Below are 21,069 nucleotides of genomic sequence, written 5' to 3'. Positions count from 1 at the left end.
TTGGCTTACACGAGCCCTTCTTCCCCTTTCGAATATAACACATCTTTCTCTCTTTCGCTAAATCCCTTAGTAAGCGGCACCAGCAACCCTCCTGCCACCGCCCAAGACCGGGAGGGACAGCTTGGGGATGGCGGGAGCAGCAGCAGCCTGGGGCTGGCTGTCGTAGCTGTCAGCAGGGGCCGACGCAGCCTGGGGCGTGTAGCCCTGGCCAGCAGCGGCGGCAGCCTTGGCCGCCTGCACGTAGGAGCCGAGGCTGCCGAGGCTCTTGAGCGGGTCGACGTTGCCGCCGCCGCCCAGGACGGAGGAGATGGCGGCACCGAGGCCGTCCAGAGACGGCAGGCTGGCGCCGGACGCGGAGCCAGAGTAGTCGCCGGTGGTGTCGGCCGGGGCGCTGGCGCCGGATGAGCCGTAGTCGTCAGTAGAGGCGGGGGCGGGGCTGGAGCCGTAGCTGCCACCGGCACCGGCACCAGCGCCGTCAGCGAGGGTTCCGATCAGACCCTCGAGCAGGCCCAGGGTGCGGGCCTGGATGGCGGCGCGCCTGGCCATGCGGCTGTTGGCGGGCGACGGGGCAAAGACGGCGCCCTGCGGGGTGTTCTTGACGGCGGGGACGGAGTTGGCCGGGGTCCTGGGGGCCGAGGGCGTGAACACCTCGCCGCTGGGGGTCTCGGCGGTGGCCTGGGTGGTGGCGAGAGGGGCGGGCTGGGCGACGTCGACGGCGGGCTTGGCGACGGGGTTAGCGACGGGAGGCACGGCGCCGCAGCCCCCGGGCGAGGGCGGGTAGGTCTGGTCGGTGGTGGGGTGCACCGAGGACTGGACGGGGACGGGAGGGTAGTCGCCGTAGCTGTCGTTGGTGGGGACCGGGGTCGTGGTGGGCGAGTTGTCGACGGGGACGACGGACGAAGGCTGGGGCGACGGAGGGTAGTTGTCCGAGGCCGAAGGGGCCGGGGTCGCTGATGAAGCGGCCTGGACGACCGAGGAGGGAGTCACCGAGGCGTGGACAACGGCACTGGTGCTCTGGGTCGACGGGGACGGCGACGAAGTCGGCGTGACGTCAACAGCCTCGACGGACGAGGTCGTGCTGGAGGGAGAAGGCGTTGCAGAAGCGGGCACGACGGCAGAGCTGGAAGAGGTGACATCGACCGGCTTGACAGACGAGTCGGTGCATGTCTCAGAGGCGGACGCGGCGGCAGAGCTTGGGCTGCTGGTAGCAGGGGCGGGGGTTGACGTAGTGGACGATGTGACATCGACCGCCTCGACGGAAGAAGTCGTGGGTGTTACAGACGAGGATGAAGACGTTCCAGAAGCGGGCACAACGGCAGAGCTCGAAGAGGTGACGTCAACTGCCTCGACGGAGGAAGTGGTGCCTGAAGGTGACGGAGGGTAGTCGTTGTAGTCAGAACCGGAAGGCGAAGCTGAGGGCGTCACAGAAGCAGGAACAACGGCTGAGCTCGAAGAAGTCACGTCGACAGCTTCGACAGAAGAGGTGGTGCCTGAAGGCGAGGGAGGATAGTCGTTGTAGTCCGAGCCTGAAGGCGACGAGGAGGGTGTTGCGGACGCGGGGACAACGGCTGAGCTGGAAGAAGTCACGTCAACAGCCTCAACAGAAGAGGTGGTTCCCGAGGGCGAAGGGGGGTAGTCGTTGTAATCCGAGTCTGACGGCGACGGCGAAGGCGTCACAGAAGCGGGCACAACGGCAGAGGTGGAGGAAGTCACGTCAACCGCCTCGACGGAGGAAGTGGTCTTGACCGAGGGCGAAGGAGGGTAGTTGTCCGCAGCAGGCGAGGTGGTGCTCTCGACAGGCTTGACGTCCGACGAGGGAGTCTCGGATGCAGGTACGACGGCAGTGCTGGGGGTAGCCTGGACCGGGGCAGTGGTCGTGGAGGACGTGACATCGACAGCCTCAACAGACGACGTGGTGCTGGTCTTGACGGAAGGTGAAGGAGTGTAGGTGTCCGCAGCGAGCGAGGTGGTGCTCTCGACGGGCTTGACATCGGAGCTGGGAGACTGTGCGATGGGCAAAGTGGTGACCGCAACAGATGACATGACAGACGATGACGACGGCACAACCGAGTCAGGGACGTTGCTGGAGGTGGACTGGGCCCGCACAGCAGTGACGGTCGAGGTGGTGGTCCCAACATGCACAACATTGCTGCTCACCGGAGTGGGAGACGAGGCTGCCGGCGTAGTGGCGGGGGCATAGTCTCCACCCGAGGGGCTTGGCTGCTGGCTGGCGGCCTCAACCGAGGACTGAGGGGCGGGGGTGTTGTTGTTGTTGTTGTTGCCGTAGTTGCCGTCGTTGTCGTTGTTGCTGCTGTTGCTGCTGTTGTTACCATAGTCGTCGTCATTGTTATCGTCGTTGTCGTTGTCGTCGTCGTTGTCGTCGTTGCCATTGTCGACGTTGCTGGGGGCGGGACCGTTGCCATAACCCTGATCAGCAGCGTTGTTGTAGTCTCCACCGAGAGCGTTGATGATCTTGCACTTCAGGCCACCAAGAGTAGGACCGTTGAAGAAGTTGTTGATGATGGTGGGGAACTCGTCCAGAGCAACCGGGGGCCTAATCTCCTCACCGCGGACCTTGACCTTGAGACTGGGAACGTTGGCATTGGCAATCATGGTACCGTTGGGCTACAAGTGGGTTGAAGAATTAGTTTTTTACTTTGTCAGCTTTCCTTTTTGGCTCATGCCCAATCAACCAACTCAATAATAAAAGGGACTCGCCATCTTGATCTGAGCAGTCAGAAGGTCCTGGATCTTGTTGACGTCGACAGGGCTCATGCCAAAGGCCTTAATGGCGCTGTCGAGCGGGAGGTCGTCGTAGGTGGGACCCTCGAGAGGCATGGAGAGCAGAGTGGTGTGGCCGACGTAGGTCTTACCGATGGAGAAGACCAGGCTGCAGGGAAGGGGAAGCTCGCTACGCTCGACCTGCACGCCGATCGAGTACTGCTTGACAGGAGCGGCCGGGACGGGCGAGGCCTTGTTCTTGCTGCCGTAGCTGCTGCCAGACGACGAGGCCGCCGGCTTCTTGACGTGCTTGCCGATGCTGCCGTAGTCGCCGCCGGAAACCTTGGCAGCCACGCCGTTGATGGCGTCGCCCAGCACCGGGGCCACCTTGCCGAGGATCTCGGGGATGAGCTCGAGGTCCGACAGCGTCGGCTCGCGCTTGACCATGCGGCTGCGGCGGCCAAAGAGCCACGACCAGTTGCCCCAGTTGATGGTGTTGCCGTTGCCGTTGCCGTTGCTGCGGTTGTTGCCGCTGCTCTTGCCCTTGCCCTTGGCGGGAGCCGGAGCAGGGGCAGGAGCAGGGGCGGGAGCAGGAGCAGGCCCGGGTCCCTGAGCTGGTCCTGGACCGGGAGCTGGGCCGGGTCCAGGTGCAGGTCCAGGTGCGGGGGCTGAGCTGGGGGTAGGAGCAGGCGTGGGCACCTCGGTGCTGCCGCCGTCATTGTCCTCACCGTCACCGTTATCCTCATCCGCAGTGTCGGAAGATGAAGGGGATGGAGCGCTGGATGAAACTGCCGAGGCAGAAGCAACGCTCTGAGATTGAGGAGCGGCCGAGGAGGTGGGTGCGGCAGTGCTGGAAGGCGCGGGCGCGACCGAGGACGAAGCGGCCGGGTCGGGCTGGTTGGCCATGGAGCCGTCACCATAGAGGATGTTGACGGACCTGATGACGGAGCGGCGCAGCTGGTCCTTGGTGGCGCTGTTCTCGTGGACCAACTCGGGGTAGGTGTACCCAAAGTTCTTGGTCGACGATGCCGTCCTGCCGGTGTGGAAGTTGTTGGCGTCACGGTAAAAGGGCTTCAGGTCACTGTCGGCCGTGATGACCGAGTTGGCCGGCGTCGCGTACAGACCACGGGTGCGGTAGCTTCCGGTCTGGATGGTGTTGTTGTAGTTGACTGCCTGCCACAGGGCGATCAGACGATCGACGTTGGTGTGGTGCAACCAGCTGTAGTGTTGGTCTGGTGGTTAGGCAGGTGCACTGACTGTACAAAGCAAAGCAGTGAGACAAGCTGCATCGAGAAACTTACAAGATGGGGTCAAAGCCAGAGTAGTCGAGGTATGTCATGATGGCATACATGGAAGTGTGCACATCGTTGTGGGGAGCCTCGAAACTCAAACCGCTGGTACCATAGGTGGCCATGGTGTTGTAGTCAGTGACGGTCGACATGATACGGTACTATATGTTGTTGCACATGTCAGAAGTCAATGGTCTTGAACCTCTCTCTTAGCAAAAAAGTCATTAAACTCAACTCACCACCTGGCTCTTTAGCGGGTTGTTGACATCGGCCAGATCCTGGTTGACAATGTTGAACTGGTTTTGACCCTGCGAGTTCGGCTGACGAGTAGTCTCGGGCCACCCCCAGCAGTTGCGGTCCGTGTTGGTGGGAAAGTAGTTGTTGGCCGTGTTCAAGGGGAACTGCTGCCACTTGTAGTTGTACAACGGGTTCTTGATGGTAGTTTGTCCCGTCGGTCCGTTGACCGTGATGGTTGGCGTCGTGGCCGATGCCGGCAGGTTGTAGTCACTGGCCCAATCCCAGTAAGGCATTCTCCAGTTCTCCGCAGCAGTCTGGTAAGCTGACGCCTGGGAGCCCGAGTAGCGCGAGGCAACTGTAGTAACGTGCTGACCAAGAATCATCTCAAAAACTGCAACATAGGGACGATGCCAAGTGGCGAATTGGATTTCCTGTGGTGGGGCACGTTGGTTAGTATGCATGTCACTGCTATAGTAAAGGGCAAGGCATCCGACTGCATAGGGAAAGACTATGCTGAATCATGGACTTACACCGTGAGGACAGAAACCCCTCCCATTGCCACCGGCCGCTGCCCCGACGCCGTTCCATGGAATGTATGGACGACCATGGATACCTGAACCAAGTTCGTTAGCATTCTCTCCTGACCAGACTGAGACAACAAACAGCCAACATCCCACTTACCAGAAACACCAAAGTATGATTGCTCGTCGCTCTCCTTTGCCGCCTGGAACTCGGCCAAACCAAGAATAAACAGATCCCTGCATAAGACACATGTTGTCAGTCTCCCGCTTTGATACTCAGATCAGATAAGACAACGCATGTCCACAAGTCTTGCCCCACATCACACCGTCAAAAATTTATAGTAGCAAGCCTTACCAGAGTGCGCCTCCGTCATTCTGCATCTGGTTGACATTCATACGTGTGGGGCGCTCACCGCTCGTGGTGTTGAGAGCGGTCTGCCTACCCGTCACGATGAAGCGGCCATCTTGGGCGAGAACGATAGTCTGTAGCAACGGCAGCAACGCCAGGATCTGGAGGGATCCCTTGACGGACATTGTGAGACCCTCAAAGCACGGTCAACCGTGTTGGCAGAAATCTGAAGAAGTAACGGCTTAATAATGCCTGTAAATGATCGACGGAAAAGTAAGACGAGGCAGAGATAAAAGAAAAGAGTGTGAGTGGATTGCCTGGCTGTGCGACAGAAGCAGAAACCCTGGATGGGCGGCAAGTCAGAAGCAACTGTCACTAGAAAGAATGTATACTGTCAGAGTTGGATAGCTGGGAAAAGAAAGAAAAAAAGAAAGAATGCAAACAAGGAAGGATTAACGAGTGGTGCCTCCTTGATCTGCTTGACCGTTGGATGGATGATTTCTCCAAAGGGGGGGCAGTTGAACGACAGGGGGGAAAAGAGCCATATGTATAAAGATTTTTTTCCCTTGGCAGGATTCCATTTTAGGCACCGTCAACCAACAAATGTCGCGCCGTTCCATCACGAAGAAGGGCCACGAGTCCTGACCCTTCGTATTTCCCGAGTGCTGCTCTACGAGTCCCAAGCGGTTTTAGGCCCGGCAACTTTTTGCCTAGTTCTTGACCTTTTGCCGCACGAGCCCGCGACGTTTGGTTCCATGGGTCATGGGCAAACAAACAAAAGAAACTACCCGATTCGGGGGATGATGATGCTAACAAGAAGATGGGACAGGATGACAAAGCAGGGAGGAGATAAAAAACTACCGGGGGAAGCGAAACAGACGGGGTCAATCGAAAAAAACTTGATCCATTTCCAACCATTTCCTCGGGGGGTGGTTGTGTTTGCCCATTTGCACCATTTCTTCTTCGCCCACAGCATGAGTCCCAAATCTCCCGTGTGCTTCTAGGGCGCCACTAACTCGAGGGGGGGAGATGAGCAACAGGTCGATGGAATTAGGATGTTCGCTGTTAGCTCGCCGCCGGTTCAGTACCAAGTATACAAATAGAACGACGGTTCCTGAATCTAGCGTGAAAGATGGCGCCTGCTCGAGGTCACGGCCCGTCATGCTTGGTCGTCGGATGGGCCATTGTATTTCGCATTGGTGACGCAGAAACCCAGGCGGCTAGCGTATCACCCATGGAGATTGATGGGGGGTGTCCCATTTGTGGTTCCTGAATTCATGCTTGGCTGGCTTTTTCTGTTGGTCGGTCCCTGGGGGCTTGTTTTGTCCCTGAGCCTAATGCCCCCCCGTTCGTCCCTGGCATGTGCGGTTTTTTTTGGCACTTTTGACACTGGGCGGATTGTCCGCAAGACCCAAGGAGATAGGGGATTTGTGAGGTAGGCTATGTACTGTAGATCCCTAAGGTAGGTAAGTGGGTACCCGCATACAAGGCGTAGTGTCGAAGGGTATCGGGAAGCGTTCGCACGGCTGGGCTGTAGCCAAGAGATGCCAAGAATGTCAATCGATTGGGAATCGATCTGATCCAGTTGCGGTACAATGAATATTTTTTATTATTTGTTTTACCACAGGTTCCTCTTCCACGTTGTCCCATGTCGAGTCTCAGCCTGCCTTGTTCTTTTTATTCTATCTGTGCAGTACCTGTAATACCTGTGGTAGGCGTACCGCAAAACATGTCCCCTGTCGACATTCCCTGGTCGGGCTAATTGCGGCATCGATATTCTACCCGCTCCCACCACGTTTCTTTTTGCCATTTTGGCTTCAATAGATGGTCTCATACCGAGGGCCGAGACTTTGCGTGCATTATACTTTTCACGATGAAATGAGCAAAACAACTGTAAAGATCAAGCAATGTATAAATCCGCATGTCCTGTTCCGATAGGGACAGGTTCTTGCTTGTCCACCATCCCCATCGACAGTCATTCGTTCAGTGCTTTCACAGCATCAGTCGCTCGCTACAACCCAACACATTCTTTCGTTCATCCCCCAACCCCAAGATGCGTAACAACATCTGCCTTCTGGCCATCCTCGGCGTGGCCCCTGCGCTCATCGCCGCTAATCCCATCCCGCAGTCGCCGTCTGTCCCTGTGGGCATCTATGACTACTCCATTGGTACCCGCAAGGGAGAGTCCATGTGTGGTTAGTGACCCTAAAATAACCGACCACCCACTTCCCGCTTGCCGATGCGCAAAAAAAGAATTACACGATTGGGGCCTTACCACATCCCACTAATCACTGACGATCACAACATAAACAGGTCTTGTGAACCCATGCGAGTACCTTGATGCCGACGGCAACTTTGACGCCCCGCATATCCCAGGCGGTCCCGATGGTCCTGGTGAGGGTGAGGGTGAGGATGAGGGTGAAGGTGACCGTCGTGGACAGAGCGAGATTGAGGGTCAGGGTGAGAGCGCGGCCGAGGAGGCTCAGCGTGCGAAGCGCCAGGAGCCTAAGGGCCCCTTTGTCTGCGTCAACTGCGACTCCATCGTCAACCGCGGCCTCCTGTCGTGCGCCAAGGCCCGCGGCTGGCAGGTGAACTGCGACCTGCCCAAGTTCGCCAAGCTCGTCATCTGCGGCGGCGACTGCCAGAAGGGACCCCCTCCCCCGCCGCAGCCTCCCAAGGTCGCCGAGCCCGAGCCGACGCCCGAGCCTGAGAAGACTCCCGAGCCGACGCCGGAACCCACCAAGACGCCGGAACCCACCAAGACGCCTGAGCCCACCAAGACGCCTGAACCCGAGCACCAATACACTCCCGAGCCTACCCCGGAGCCCACCCACGTTCACCCCGAGGGCGGTTACCAGGCGTCCAAGCCCACTCCGGAGCCCACCCCCGAGCCTACCCCTGAGCCCGCCCACGTTCACCCCGAGGGCGGCTACCACGCCACGAAGCCCAGCGAGGAGCCCGCCCCTGCCCCTGCCCCCACCCAGGAGGCTTACCACACCGTCCCCCACGGCAACCAGCCCGAGGCTCACCACGAGGAGCCCAAGCATGAGGAGCACAAGCCGGAGCCCGCCCCTGAGCAGGCTCCCGCCCCTGCCCCTGCCCACGGCTACCCGACCGCTCCCGCCCCGGCCGCTGAGCAGCCCCAGCACTACGAGGAGCCCAAGCATCACGAGGAGCCCAAGCATGAGGAGCAGCCGAAGCACCACGAGGAGCCCAAGCATGAGGAGCAGCCCCAGCATTACGAGGCGCCCAAGCATGAGGAGCAGCCCAAGCACGAGGAGCGCACCGAGGAGCTCGCCCCTGCCGTCCAGCCGTCCGCCGAGATGCCGCAGCCCGAGCCCAAGCGTTTTCGCAAGCCCAAGATGACCCCGGCCGTCGGTGGTGATTACGGCCACCACCAGCGCCAGTAAGCCACATGGCGCATGTTAGGTGTTCGGCGTTCGGGCCGGTTGGGTCTTAGCGCGACGAGTCCATGATGGTTGAGAATTTTTTCGGGTGGTTCAACCTCTGTTTTTTTTTCTTTTTTTCTTTGTCGGTGGAATTGCAAGTTGTTTTTTCGCGCCGGGTTTAATGACGCAATGCGCCGAGAAGGATACTACAAGAAGAAAAAAACCAACGCCCAGACATTTCGGCCTGCCTATTTGACCGAGGTGGAAGCGAAGGTGGACGGAAGAAGTGAGAACGAAAAAAAACAACGCATATCTTCAATAGGGGACTGGGCGATCCAATGTATTATTACCAGTCACCCTGGCCGCCCATGTGTGTGTTTAGTGCTTTGTTGTAGAAAGATAGAAAATAGATTCTTCTTTGTTAATATAATGCTAATGGCTCTCATTGGCCACTCCAAACTCTTGGTCATTGGCGCCAATTCGACTGCCGGGCTGTGATATTTCATGTTCTGATCCTTTGTCATCATTTTAATTATTTTCAGACGAGAAAGCATAAAAAATCGAGATTTCATGGACCATGGGAACCAAAAGCGCGGCAAGGACGGCCCGTATCTCCAATCTATGACGACGGTAGGGAAATGGGCGCCGGGAGCGAAATAAACAAAAAAAAAACCCTTTGAAACGAGACAAGTCGGTCCCTAGGCGCCCTTGAATAATTTCCGCCCCTACCGATTTGTTTGTTCGCTTGGCCCTATTTCAACGGAGCACAAATGCCCGCAATCCCATTTCCCGTGACCAGGCCGTTCCATTCGTGGAAAAGGCGGAGGTGCGACCACGCGCCGGGTGCAGGAAGAGCCGCCAAGCCAATTCAGTTGGGCACACGGAATCAACACACCAAAAAGAATCCCCAGATCCCCGTTCGTGCTCCGGAATGGAACGCCGAACTTTTTTTTGTTCAGACGTTTTGTCTCTCTCTTTTTTTTTTTTAGGCTCGCATTGGTGTGGGGGGCGGCAAACGAAACAGAGGCATGGATTGATTGGGAGTGGCGAAGCGACCGCGGGTTGTTGCTGAATGCTTGGCGGGAACCGGGAGTTGAGACGAATCTTTTTCTCGATTTGGTTCTGGCGCATGCGCGAGGCAGGGCATGATGGGGGATCAATTTATTTCTGGCAGTGTGACGCAGGGGTGGGCGAGACCGCAGGGCGACTTGAGAAGTCGCTGGCGATCCTTGTCGGCAGGCTGCCAAGAGATACGTCAAAATCGTGGGTTGTTTTCGCGGAGGTCACGTTCCGAATAATTATGTCTCAAATCTTGTGGTAGGCGACCCCGGTGCAAGAGGATGCTATTCTGCAAAACCATGTCGAAAAAGTGGCGGAGGCGACCCGAACAGGCGGTTTCGATGTGATATATAAAGAGATTCGCCATCTCTCGTTCTCGGAGCATCTTGAGATTTTGGAAGCCACCCTCGCTCGCTCTATCCAGCTGCATTCCAGTCTTTACTAGCCTAGCCATCATGAAGTTGTCGACCTCTCTTCTCGCCGTCCTGGCCCCATCGGTCATGGGCCACTGTATGCACCCACCCCCTTTTCTGTTGTATTATTCACAGCGAACACTATCGCTGCCCGATATGGAAACTAACAAGACAAAACAGACATGTTCTTGCAGACCATTGTCGGTGGTGCCAAGTCCAGCAACTGGCAGTACATTCGCGAGACGGCCAATAACCCGAGCCAGGCCCCGGTCGAGGACATCAACTCCCCGATGATGGGCTGCTACGAAAAGGCCGGCCGCGCCGCCGCCGGCGTGCAGACCGTGTCCTCGGGCTCGCGCATCGGCTTCACCGCCTCGTCGTCCGTCAGCCACGCCGGCCCGTCAATGTTCTACATGGCCCGGGTCCCCGACGGACAGGACGTCAACAGCTGGAACCCCTCGGGCAACGTCTGGTTCAAGATTGACCAGCACGGCGCCAAGTCGGGCAGCCAGTTCGACGTCAACATGAACGAGATCTACACCACCATCCCCGCCAGCCTGAAGGCCGGCAACTACCTCATGAGGGTCGAGCACATCGGCCTGCACTCGCCCGGCTCTCCGCAGTTCTACATCAGCTGCGCCCAGCTCAAGGTCACCGGCAACGGCGCCAGCACCCCCACCAACCTCGTCGCCTTCCCCGGTGCCTACAGCAAGAGCGACTCGGGCCTGTATGGTAGCATTTACGTCGGCGCCCCGGCCCAGTACAACTACCCCGGCCCTCCTGTTTTCGGTGGTGGTGGCAGTGGCAGCACCCCGCCTCCTGTAAGTTGACACTCGAACTACTCTTGTCGGCTTTTTTTTTTTTTTTTTTTTTTTTGACCTGGGGGCCAGCTTTACTAACATGAGTTGTGTGATACAGGAGCAGCCCCCGAGCAACCCATCGCCCACCCAGCCCCCTACCAACACCCCCAGCAACCCGCCCAGCAACCCGCCCAGCAACCCTCCCTCCAACCCCCCGAGCGGAAGCTGCGCGGCCATGTACGGACAGTGCGGTGGTCAGGGCTGGGGCGGAGCCACCTGCTGCTCTTCTGGCTCTTGCACCAAGAGCAACGACTACTACTCGCAGTGCCTGTAGAAGACAGTCATGATCGACATGGGATAGAGCGTTGACTTGCATGGTCGGGTCGGAGCATATTTGGGCATCACAGAACATTCCTTGAGACGCATCTATCATTCGTTTGCAGTATATATCTTTCACTGGGAGCTAGGCTCCTGACATTCTCTGGATCTAGAAATTGACTTCACATTTTATCATGATTTATTGGTACATGGCACAAAATGATCGAATTGGCTTGGACTCTTGGGTGAATTGAGTTTTGTATCTTGTAATTCCAAGTCTTTGGATAGTAGCATCAACTCCTATCATGGAAGTCAGTCTAAAGCTGTGCTAGACTAGGTTTAGCTTCTGGGGCAGAAGACAGCGGCATAGTCAAATATGGAGGGTTTCAGCAACTTTACTTTCACCCTGTAGGCATAATCTCCAGGGTTAACCGAGACTACACAATGTCCTGGAGGGACCTTACAACTTACAAGCCACACCGTCGACAACATTAGCACCATTTGTCGGAAGACGGAAGCAAACTTTGTATAAGCCGGCCGCCGAAACAATGCGCATAGATGAGATGATCGTCAACATGTTTCAATTCCACGTCGATCCAGGCAGGGACAACCTTTCCTCTCACCGTTGATCCGGGTTTTTTAGTCAACATGCGGCTAGCAAAAATAAATCCACGTGCTTCTACCAGGAGTCTGAGGCGCTTACTTTAGCTGTTCGTCTTGTCTCAGAAATCTCGTTTGATCACCCAGCCCACTTGTTATTTTTGTGGCTATTTCTATTAATTGTCGGAGCATCGAGTCAGAATGAATCGATAAGTTATTAAGTAACTGAGAACTAAAGCGACAATTTGGGGGGTTTTTACAATGTGGGGAAAAGGGGGCAATGCTTCCACGAATACCATCCCAAAAAGGCGAGGCTGCAAGCTAGGGGCGATTCCTCTTGAAAACTTGAAGCTAATTCAAATGTAAAAGGAAATAAAGGCATGCCACACTAATCGCGTGCACGCACCTAAACGAGCGAACGACAAGCGAACGACAAGCGATCCCTCACCCCTTGTCACGTCAGTTGGAGCTAGTCACGGTTGGTACTTGGTAGTTGAACCGTATCAAATGAACACCTGTGGCTATGGAAATTTGTGAGACGAGTGAGGTTTAACCTGTGCCCGAAACCCCAGCCATCAGAATTTAGGAACGAAGCTGCCTTTCCTTGCCAAGATTTACAGCGCCCAACACCATCTTTGCTAGGTTGCGAATCTGCGATCCAGTTTCACCTTGGCATGTTGGGCCTTCCAGAAGATTATGAAAAACCACTAGGTGGATGGTGCTGCAACGGTTGGGGAATTCGCGAGGACGCGCCATATACTTTGAGAAAAGCTGAAGTTGTGAGCTGGTGGCCGACTTAAGTACCCGTCATTTGCCTGCTGTCGTCTCCAGGCCTGTCTCTGTAGACTCTATGCCTTCAATACTTGTAGCTCCGCAAAGATAACGTATAGGTGGCTGTCGATTCCCATTTTACGCCCCGTATATCTACGCGCAATCCGGATGCCTCATCATGCATGTTCCACTGGCCGCAACAAGGGACTCACACAAGCCGTCGACGTTTACCGTAAACACCTGCATTTTCAGATCCATCTCTGGATTTCATTTAGGGTTCGAGCAAAATTTCAACCAACATATGTTTGAACAACCCGCTCATCCACAACTTATTGCTTTCGCCAAAATGCTCGTCTGGGTGCTTTTAGGGGAACGGTGCCATGTTTATCACTACAGCGGCTCCCAGTATGCGAGGTTGGTTGCCTCGATGATCATGGTCGTCGGGGATGCACCAACAAGATCAACCGATTTCGTACCACGTTCTCAGTCAAAGTACGAAGTAAACGAATTGCTTCACGACACACCGAGTTTTGGCAACTGAATCTATTGCTGAGATTGTCCATTGCATTGTGCAAATACCAAAACATTGAGCATCCTTCCCTCGAACCCAAGACTGACAAGCCAGCAATGACATTCATCCCAAGAAGTGGCGTCCAGCAGGTGACCTATGTACGCCCCTCAAGGAAAGTCCCTCCTAGCCGCAGCAACGGCATTCACAAACGCCTCGACCTGCGCCCCCAGGTTGAAGATAGCGGAACCCCCGGCCAAGACGCCGTACTGCATGAATTTTCCCCCAGGCGTCGGGGGGGGACCTGGCGGTAGATGGAGCTGCCCGACTGGCCGGGCACGGCATCAGCGTCAAAGTAGACGAGTTCGCCGTTGGCGCAGCCGCACTCGTTCCACGCCGAAAACGTCCCTTGGACGGACGGCTGCTGACCTGTGGGGTTCCTTCCCTACGGGTACCCGTACGTGCGAAAGATCCTTTGCCGCGCGACCGAGCCGTCCCAGGGCGCGGCGCCAAAGTAGCCCGACGACGCCGGCCAGGCTGCGGTCCAGGATCATGAGCGCCCCAGCCTTTGCGGTACGCGCAGAGGCCCCGAGTCCCCGTTCTGCGCGCCAGGTTAATGACGGCGACGACGTTGCCGGTTCGGCAGCCGGTCGCGGTCCAGATACGCGGGCGAGAACCTGTAGCTGACTCCTCGGGCTGACTCAAGTGCCGTGCGGTGGTGGCGACGACGCGCGGCCCCAACCAGGGGATGCCGAGCACCACGACGACCCGCCGCCTGGGAGGTTGCGCCGCAGCCGCCCCGTCGCCGAGAACGGAGTAGGTGGGTGTCGGTGAGGACGACGCGGTCCGTCGACGCCGATGATCCCCGCGCTCCTGCAGGGCCGCCAGGTGCAACCGCCTCGTCTGGCTCTTGGGCCGGTGCGGGCGGTTGCGTTGCCGCCCTTGGCAAAGACCTCGGGCCGAGTCCAGGTTATTTGGATCGGCTCCGGGATGGAGGGCTGCCGGGAAGAGTTTTCGTAGTAAAGCGTTGGGAGAGCAGTGGACAGCTCTACCCGCGGGAGAATCGCCGTGCCCGTGAGGCGTGAGGGCTGGCAGGGCCAGCACGGCGAGGATGGCGAGGAATTCCATTTTGAGAAAAATTGGAGGGCTTAGGACTAAGGCGGCTACTGGCTGGTGGCTGGGGGCGCTGGTGATAGAGTTTTGTTTGGAGATGTTCTAGCATTGCCATGTATTCATGGTTTTCCAGCTCAGTTGCGATACTCAGCTGTTTGCCATGTGCATATCAACTCAAGCTACGCCGTTTTGAAATACGTTCCTTGTATAGTCTGTCTGCGTCGACTAGATGCTGCGAGGGACTTTTTCCTCGCTTGGCGAGTCTGACAGAACTGAAGAAAGGATGTCAGTGTTGACGGCCTCGGCTGCTGTGTAACCCCAGGATTGACGACCGGGATTTTTCTCTATTTAGATTGCTTGTATGTTTAGGGCTTGGCGGCTTATATCAGCCCTTTAATGTAGAAACAAAGGTCAACGTGTGGTTACGGTGGTTAAGTGGCATTTGCCATCCATTGTGCGGCTTTTGTACAAGACACCAAGGTGCTTGGCGTATTGCCCAGAGAAGGGGCCGGGATGTCCTCTCCAATCTTCAATGGAGCCCCCGAAACTTGGACAGAAAGACCATCGAGATGAACTGGGGGAATTGATTTATTCGAATGCGTCAAGCTGTCAACGATGACTTGAACTTCATGTTTTGTCACCGCATTCTAAGAGGAAGCACCGAAATTGACTTTTTGCAAGCCGTTCCCCGGTACCGACCCCATTCGCACTAGCATCGCACTTGATAAGATTCACCATATCCGGTAGTGTGTGTGGGGCCGTAGACCAATCTCCCCCTATCTGGCACTCCCCTGGTCGAGCTGAGGTAGGTTAGTCTGACAGCCCGCTCGCATTGTCGCAGTGAACCTTCGGTTAAGGAACCAAGTGGAATGCTTGCAACTGCTACGAGGTACTTTGCCAGATAGTTAATTAGTCTAGAGTCAGTAGGGATTGTTTGAAGCTTAGCTCGTAGCCAAATAGCCTGGACCAGCGTTGTTAGTCAAGAGAGTGAATTTATCTACTGAGGACACAGGTAAGAAGCCCTGAACTTTGCAGTGTTGCTGCTTTGGTACCAACAAAGAACCTTCCGAGGCGCTTTTGAACAAAAGGGTTTGCAATAGCTTTAAAATTAGTTTGATTCCATCCGTATTTCAAACTTCATTCATCACAAAGTTATGTTGGATACGACACAGAATAAATAGGGAAACACAAGAACACGGTTTACAAATACTAGTTTAAGAGGTTGTGGAGCTCATTTGATTGAATTGTGAAAAGAAATGGTGTTGAGAAAGAAAAGGCCAGAGGTTGGAATAAATCAGCGACGGATTGTATTACTACTATCTGACCGCACCATTATAAACTTAAGGGAATTCGCATGCCCTTGCGCAGGCGACTATTGATACCCGGATGGTTACAGCAACTAAACTCGTTAAATGAATGAGGGAAGGGCTCAGTGATCATCCGTGCACAAGACGCCAAGCTACATCAAATGGAACGGCGAACCAAATTCTTTACACAGGGTTACAGGTAGCCGTACTCACTGCTTTCTGACCCTGCAAATAAAGAGATTTCAAGAGCGCGGACTGAAACACAACACCTCTCCACAGTTGTGTATATTGTCAATACACTAGTATACAATTAAACATAACCTGACTCAACCTCTTCGTGGCCGCGGACATTTTCATGGTCATAATATCCTCTGATCTCATCCACAGTAAATGGAGATCCCCTTCAGTTCAGACGCATCCAACAAACCCAGGAACCCCATTGGACCTGCAGTCTTGCAAGGTGGAGGGAAAGGTCTTAACGAGGCGGCCAACAGGGAAAGTGGTCGTAAACGGGTCACATCCACCCTTGGTATTTTTTGTTTTCTTTCGGTTGTTAAAGAAAGGACCGCACTAAAGAAAGTATTAGATTCGCGCATCCAAGACATTTGCTTTGCCAGACGAACAAAAAAAAGAAGAATAAAAAGACAAGGAACAGAAACAGGGAACTTACGCAGTAAGGGGTCAGCTTGGCCTTGGCACATTGTCCACTGGGATCTGGGCAGGGAGTTGGGCCGCAACAAATTCCTCCAGTCATAACTCCTTGGAAATCCGGCTGTATCTCTACATCCTGGGCGGAAACCAGGCCAGCTAAAAGACTCAGCGATGCGAAAATGGTCGTAGAGGTACGCATGTTGACGGAAGGTGATTATAAATGGAATGCTAGAGATTGACTGTAAGAACGCAATTCGTATGATTTGGTAGACTGAGATGTACGCACAGCGAACTAAGAACCTGCTTGATGATTTCAGATTCAGACTCTTGTTTTCTGCAAGCGACTCCATTGTTTTTATACTTCACAGCTGGGTGTTGTACACATGTTAGGTACGTACTGGGTTCCAAAATATCCCAAATGACTGAGTCGCAAAACATATTTGACACAATGCTTGTCAGTCATGTGGACATGCCGACTTAGATTTCACTTTGGGGGTAACTTATTGCACATGCTGTCACAACACCTGACAGTGTCATCTATCATGGAACCCCCCTAAAGTTGATTGTCAGGCTAAGCCTTTGATCTGCAAATAGTTAAAACCCTATTAATCAACTCTTTAATCCGAAACACCATACGATGAAAAGCCTTGATGTTGGGGGACTGACGTAACGCACAGAAGGTCATAGGCCTGAAGCCCTGAATTGCTAGATTCCATGTCGGCAAATCCCTAAATGTTTTCCATTCATTGTTATTACTGTGAGAAGTTCTAGCCCGGTAAGCAAAGAAAAAGAAAACACTGCGGGGCTTGTTGTTGATGACTGGCGCATAGAAGAACCTGCCAATTACGCCGCCGACTACCGTCAAACACCATCGTCGGCCATTTTCCGTGGATCCTATACTTGCATTGTTGGAAGAGTCTACGTCTGAACCCATGATGGTGCGAAATGTGCGTATTAGGGTAATGCATGTGCATCCAGATGTTCATCCCAACCTCGCAGCACATCTTGTTGTAAATCGTGCCGGGATATTGTGTTTCGCCAAGTTTGAGATGCCTGGGGATAGCGTGTTACGAACTTTTGTGTTCTGGGCGCGGCTGCTGGTCTGTGAATGGAAGCCCAGGCGGCTGGTAACGAGAGTGCTGGGGCTTTTGTATTGTGCGATTCATGGCCTCAAACCCAAAACAAAGCATTCGACTTCCTTGGAAGCCAGATGGTTGCTCCTGACATGTCAGTTGGGAAGATGGTGAAAACTTTTGGCCCGCGAATAATGTGCGCTGCAAGCCCGTCGTTTCTCCGGTCTCCGGATTGGCCCGCATGATCATTGAATTAACATTCTCATCGCAAACAAGCAGTTCAAACCTCTTCGGAGGGAGTGGTTTATATCTTCAAAGGCCCCAGAGGTTGCAGGATGATCTGTGAGCTTGGGATGAGCTCTTGGAAAGCACAAACGCAAAATCAGATATAAGAAAATGGCTCGTAAAAGCTGGCTTCTGAATAAAGTTGCAAACTTGACATTTTTTTTTCTCTACAGCGCCACAATCTGAGTCGTAAGGAGAGAATACAACGATGGTTTATATCACGCTGTCACGCTTAGCGCCGCGGCTTGTCCCCGACGGAACCAGCGGAAATCCTTACATTCGGATGACATAAATTGATGGATATGGTGGGTGACTGACACCTGTCACTGTCAAGAGCATAGCCAAGGTTGAACCTGGCTCTTTTCTTGCGCACAATGTGTTGAACTCTTGATCTGCAGGTTTACGTCCTTGGCGAATGAGTTGGTTGGGTTTGCAAATCGGTACGCGTAGGTCATGTAAGGACCTCGCTCCTCAATCAATTGATTTTCTAAGAACCATGATTAATAGCTTGACAAGTGAACGATGAACAAGTTACAAAAGTACGCGTTTCTACGCCGGGCGAAATGAAATACTAGTCGGCCAGTTCGGCCCGAAATAGCGACCTACTGAAGCCGCTTCGAGAAATTGAAATTTGACATGTGTAGGACTTGCCTATTTAAAGGCTTTCTCTATCAACTGGGTTTTACTAGTTGGGGTAGTCCCTATTTTTCGTTTGTGCTTGGTCATGGGGTCGTATTAGTCCAGTACATTCGGAAGCGTACGGCTGGATTCAATAAGCCACCAGGCCTAGTCCAGAAAGCGGCGTGCTTAGGATCACTGGGGAGGATGGGGAATTTGCGGGGGCGGCGGTGCTTGTAGGACGGCGTTGGTCGTGGGTTGACTGGCAAGTGACGTGGAGTTGGAGTGTGTTTTCAGCTCCGTTTCAAGGCACAATGGAGATGGAAATTGGAGGGTGTGGCTCCTATGACAGGAGCTGGCGCTCTTTATCGACCCCCTTTTACCAGCCATTTGGGCAGTATCAATACAGATCCCCTTATCGAGCATGCTCCTTCTGCGCACCACTCGCAAAGACAAACACAGCCACCGGCTACCTAGGTACCTACTTTTCCAAGCCACAGAAAGAATGTTGCATCGTTCCACGATCTCACGGTTTTGTGGGGTGATGTCGAACCCAGCCAAAAACATGGCTTAGGCCAACTGGAATAGCGTTGAAGAACTTCGGCCACGAGAACGCCATGCGCCTCGTCTACCTAGACATCCTCACGGTCTCAGCCACAACTTCGCCAAGAACAGTGTCTCTCCAGCGCAGGCGTCTCCTTCGGACCGTCAAGTTCAGCAGCCACTCCAAGCCTATATTACCTATTGTAGTAGTAGTAGTAGTAGTATTAGTTAACGCCGGGCTCGGCCCGGCTTGTTAGCCGGCCGTTAGCAACCTCCCGAGGGGTATCTCGGCGCGCGTTCTATCTTCTTTATTTACACAGGGGGAAAACAAGGAGGGCAGAGGCGGATCGTGCCTGACCGGGTTCGGGCCCGGTCCTGCTTAGGGGGTTAGTTCACTGACGCGACCCCGTGCCTAAGGTGCACGGAGGGTTCGTCTGACGGCTTGTGCCGTGAAGTGTGGGTGAAAAGGCAGTAAGTCTATTCCTCGTCAGAGTTCGAGTCGTTTACGATCGGTGTCCCTAGGCGTAAAGTGCGTTCGTGGCGCGCGGGGCGCTGGCGGGCCGCTCTGGGGCGGGCGCTGAAGTAGTTGGTGGCTATCGAAAACGCCTCAAAGCTTTTCGGTTGCCCGAAGCTTGTCTGGAAGAATTTCCAGCGTTGGGCGCGATTTGGCGGCCCGGCCGGCCGGTCGTTATTAGGCCACGGCCAGTTTCTCCACACCGCCCGCGAATAGCGGCAGTGCACCGGGTGCTCAGGGGAGGTCCGCTTCCAGCACCAGGCACACGAGGTGTTTGCATCCTGGTGGTTGAAACGGTCATGGTAGGCCTTGAAATCGCCGTGGCCGGTCCTCATGGCCAAATAATGGCCCAGTAGGGGTCTTGGCAAACGCAGTTCCTCGGGCTCCTTTCTCGGTGTGTATTGGAATTTCCATTCCCTATATGCGGGGGACCGTTCACAGAGTTCTTTACGCCACCAGTCCTTCTCTATATTCGAAAGAATGGCTCTGAGGACCGTGCCGGCACCGCTATACGTGGTTTGCTGAGCCCTCGGGTCTGGGTCCGGCGGTCCGGCGGAGCCGGCCTTGGCCAGCTCGTCAGCCCGGTCGTTTCCCGGGATTCCCTGGTGCCCAGGGCACCAACGGACCCGAACCTCGGTACCTTGTTTTCGGAGTAGATCGACAAGGTCATGGAACTCCAGAAAGGCCCATTGGGACGAACGCGGCGCGTCGCCTCTAAGACCCCAAATAACCGAGGTGCTGTCCACACAAATCCAGATCCGGGCGCCTGGCTGGGCCTTGGCTGCCGCCTGTAGCCCTTTTAGGGCGCCAATCGCCTCGGCGTCGAAAACGTGGCTTTCCGGCGTAATAGATGCGGAGCCTGCGGCAAATTCCAGGCCCGCCCTAAAAGCGGCCCATCCGTACCCTATTTGGACGCAGTTGTTTTCGTGTTTTTCCGAACCATCCGTATATACCACGATATCGTCAGGTGATACCATGTCCAGCCATTCGATAAAGCGGCGGGCCGCTTCCTCTTTCGGGACTCCTCCGGTGGGGTCAGTGCGAGAATCCGGGGCATTGCGAGGTGCGCGCAACTCTAGTCTCCGGATCCGCGGGAGAAGTTGTGCAGCCGTTTGCAGGGTCGTGGCCGAATGGCCCGAGTTGCGGGCACGAGGTGTTTCACGCAGGCGGCTGACAAGGGGGTGCCCCTTGTCCGCGAGCCTTAGTCGGGCGCCGTATTTCAGGCGGGTGTAGGCCAGCGCGACGCGGGCCGAGGGTAGTCCTGCGTCCCTGAGAACAGTGGACGAGGGGGTGGTTTTATACGCCGGGAGGATTGCCCGTGCCGCTAAAACCAGCGGTTTGTTCAATGCTTTGAGGAGTCCTCTTTGCTTGTGCGCTGGGTTGTACCATGCCTCGGCTGCGTAGGTGGCCGAGGAACCCACGCATGCCACCGCTGCCTTGCGAAGTGCAGCCGCAGGCGGTCCGTATCTTACTGCCCCAAAGCTCTTGAGGTGGGCAGCGACCGCCATTGCTTTGGCAGCCCTTTCGGCCACGTGGCGGCGCCCGTCTAGCCGTCGGCTAAACCAAAAACCAAGCCAACGCATGCCCGGGTAGCGCTCGGCCCCGGAGGCGCTTTGTCCGCGTCGACCGCCCGGTAGTTGGACCGGGGTAACCGTTCTACCATTAATCCGGATTTCCGGGTTGCGACCGTGCCTTTTCTTAGTGATATGGATCACCTCTGTCTTTTCCGCTGCAAAATGGATCTTCTCTTCCGCCGCAATTTCGTGCATATCCCGGAGTTTATTTTCCAGCCAACGTACGTTTTCCTCCAACGAGGGTGACGATTTCCATGTAAGCACGTCGTCTGCGTATGCCAACCGCCACTTCGTACCGTTTTTGACGAGATACGCCAAATATAACATATATAGGATCGGGGAAAGGGGAGACCCTTGCGGGGTGCCGCACCCAAGCCGCCTAAAGCCCGTGGTCGTACCCTCCAGCCGGACTCGGG

At 55.2% G+C, this 21,069-nt stretch overlaps 6 protein-coding genes across 6 annotated transcripts; 2 read left to right on the top strand and 4 right to left on the bottom strand.

Moving 5' to 3' along the window:
* Positions 1–66: 66 nt before the first annotated feature.
* MGG_14597 (uncharacterized protein) lies at positions 67–2,613 on the bottom strand (the record flags this gene model as incomplete). The annotated part of the gene is made up of 2 exons (XM_003708877.1): positions 67–2,174; positions 2,415–2,613. 2 exons carry the CDS (start codon positions 2,611–2,613, stop codon positions 67–69), a joined length of 2,307 nt encoding a protein of 768 aa, XP_003708925.1.
* Positions 2,614–2,697: 84 nt separating this feature from the next.
* Positions 2,698–5,302, bottom strand: MGG_14598 (uncharacterized protein; the record flags this gene model as incomplete). Its single annotated transcript, XM_003708876.1, has 6 exons — positions 2,698–3,940; positions 4,023–4,171; positions 4,250–4,678; positions 4,778–4,860; positions 4,929–5,005; positions 5,124–5,302. The coding sequence occupies 6 exons, from the start codon at positions 5,300–5,302 to the stop codon at positions 2,698–2,700; spliced, it is 2,160 nt and encodes a 719-aa protein (XP_003708924.1).
* Positions 5,303–7,170: 1,868 nt separating this feature from the next.
* On the top strand, positions 7,171–8,527 carry MGG_16044 (uncharacterized protein; the record flags this gene model as incomplete). The annotated part of the gene is made up of 2 exons (XM_003708875.1): positions 7,171–7,312; positions 7,431–8,527. 2 exons carry the CDS (start codon positions 7,171–7,173, stop codon positions 8,525–8,527), a joined length of 1,239 nt encoding a protein of 412 aa, XP_003708923.1.
* Positions 8,528–10,160: 1,633 nt separating this feature from the next.
* MGG_16043 (uncharacterized protein) lies at positions 10,161–10,808 on the top strand (the record flags this gene model as incomplete). The annotated part of the gene is made up of 1 exon (XM_003708874.1): positions 10,161–10,808. The coding sequence occupies one exon, from the start codon at positions 10,161–10,163 to the stop codon at positions 10,806–10,808; it is 648 nt and encodes a 215-aa protein (XP_003708922.1).
* A 2,337-nt stretch (positions 10,809–13,145) lies between these two features.
* Positions 13,146–14,103, bottom strand: MGG_16042 (uncharacterized protein; the record flags this gene model as incomplete). The annotated part of the gene is made up of 2 exons (XM_003708873.1): positions 13,146–13,303; positions 13,395–14,103. 2 exons carry the CDS (start codon positions 14,101–14,103, stop codon positions 13,146–13,148), a joined length of 867 nt encoding a protein of 288 aa, XP_003708921.1.
* A 1,700-nt stretch (positions 14,104–15,803) lies between these two features.
* On the bottom strand, positions 15,804–16,245 carry MGG_16041 (uncharacterized protein; the record flags this gene model as incomplete). Its single annotated transcript, XM_003708872.1, has 2 exons — positions 15,804–15,965; positions 16,066–16,245. 2 exons carry the CDS (start codon positions 16,243–16,245, stop codon positions 15,804–15,806), a joined length of 342 nt encoding a protein of 113 aa, XP_003708920.1.
* Positions 16,246–21,069: the final 4,824 nt, after the last annotated feature.

The sequence above is a fragment of the Pyricularia oryzae genome, chromosome 1 (genome assembly GCF_000002495.2).
Source record: "Pyricularia oryzae 70-15 chromosome 1, whole genome shotgun sequence".
Taxonomy (NCBI): Eukaryota; Fungi; Ascomycota; class Sordariomycetes; order Magnaporthales; family Pyriculariaceae; genus Pyricularia; species Pyricularia oryzae.
The sequence above is the reverse complement of the archived record's forward strand: the minus strand, read 5'-3'. Positions and strand labels throughout refer to the sequence as shown.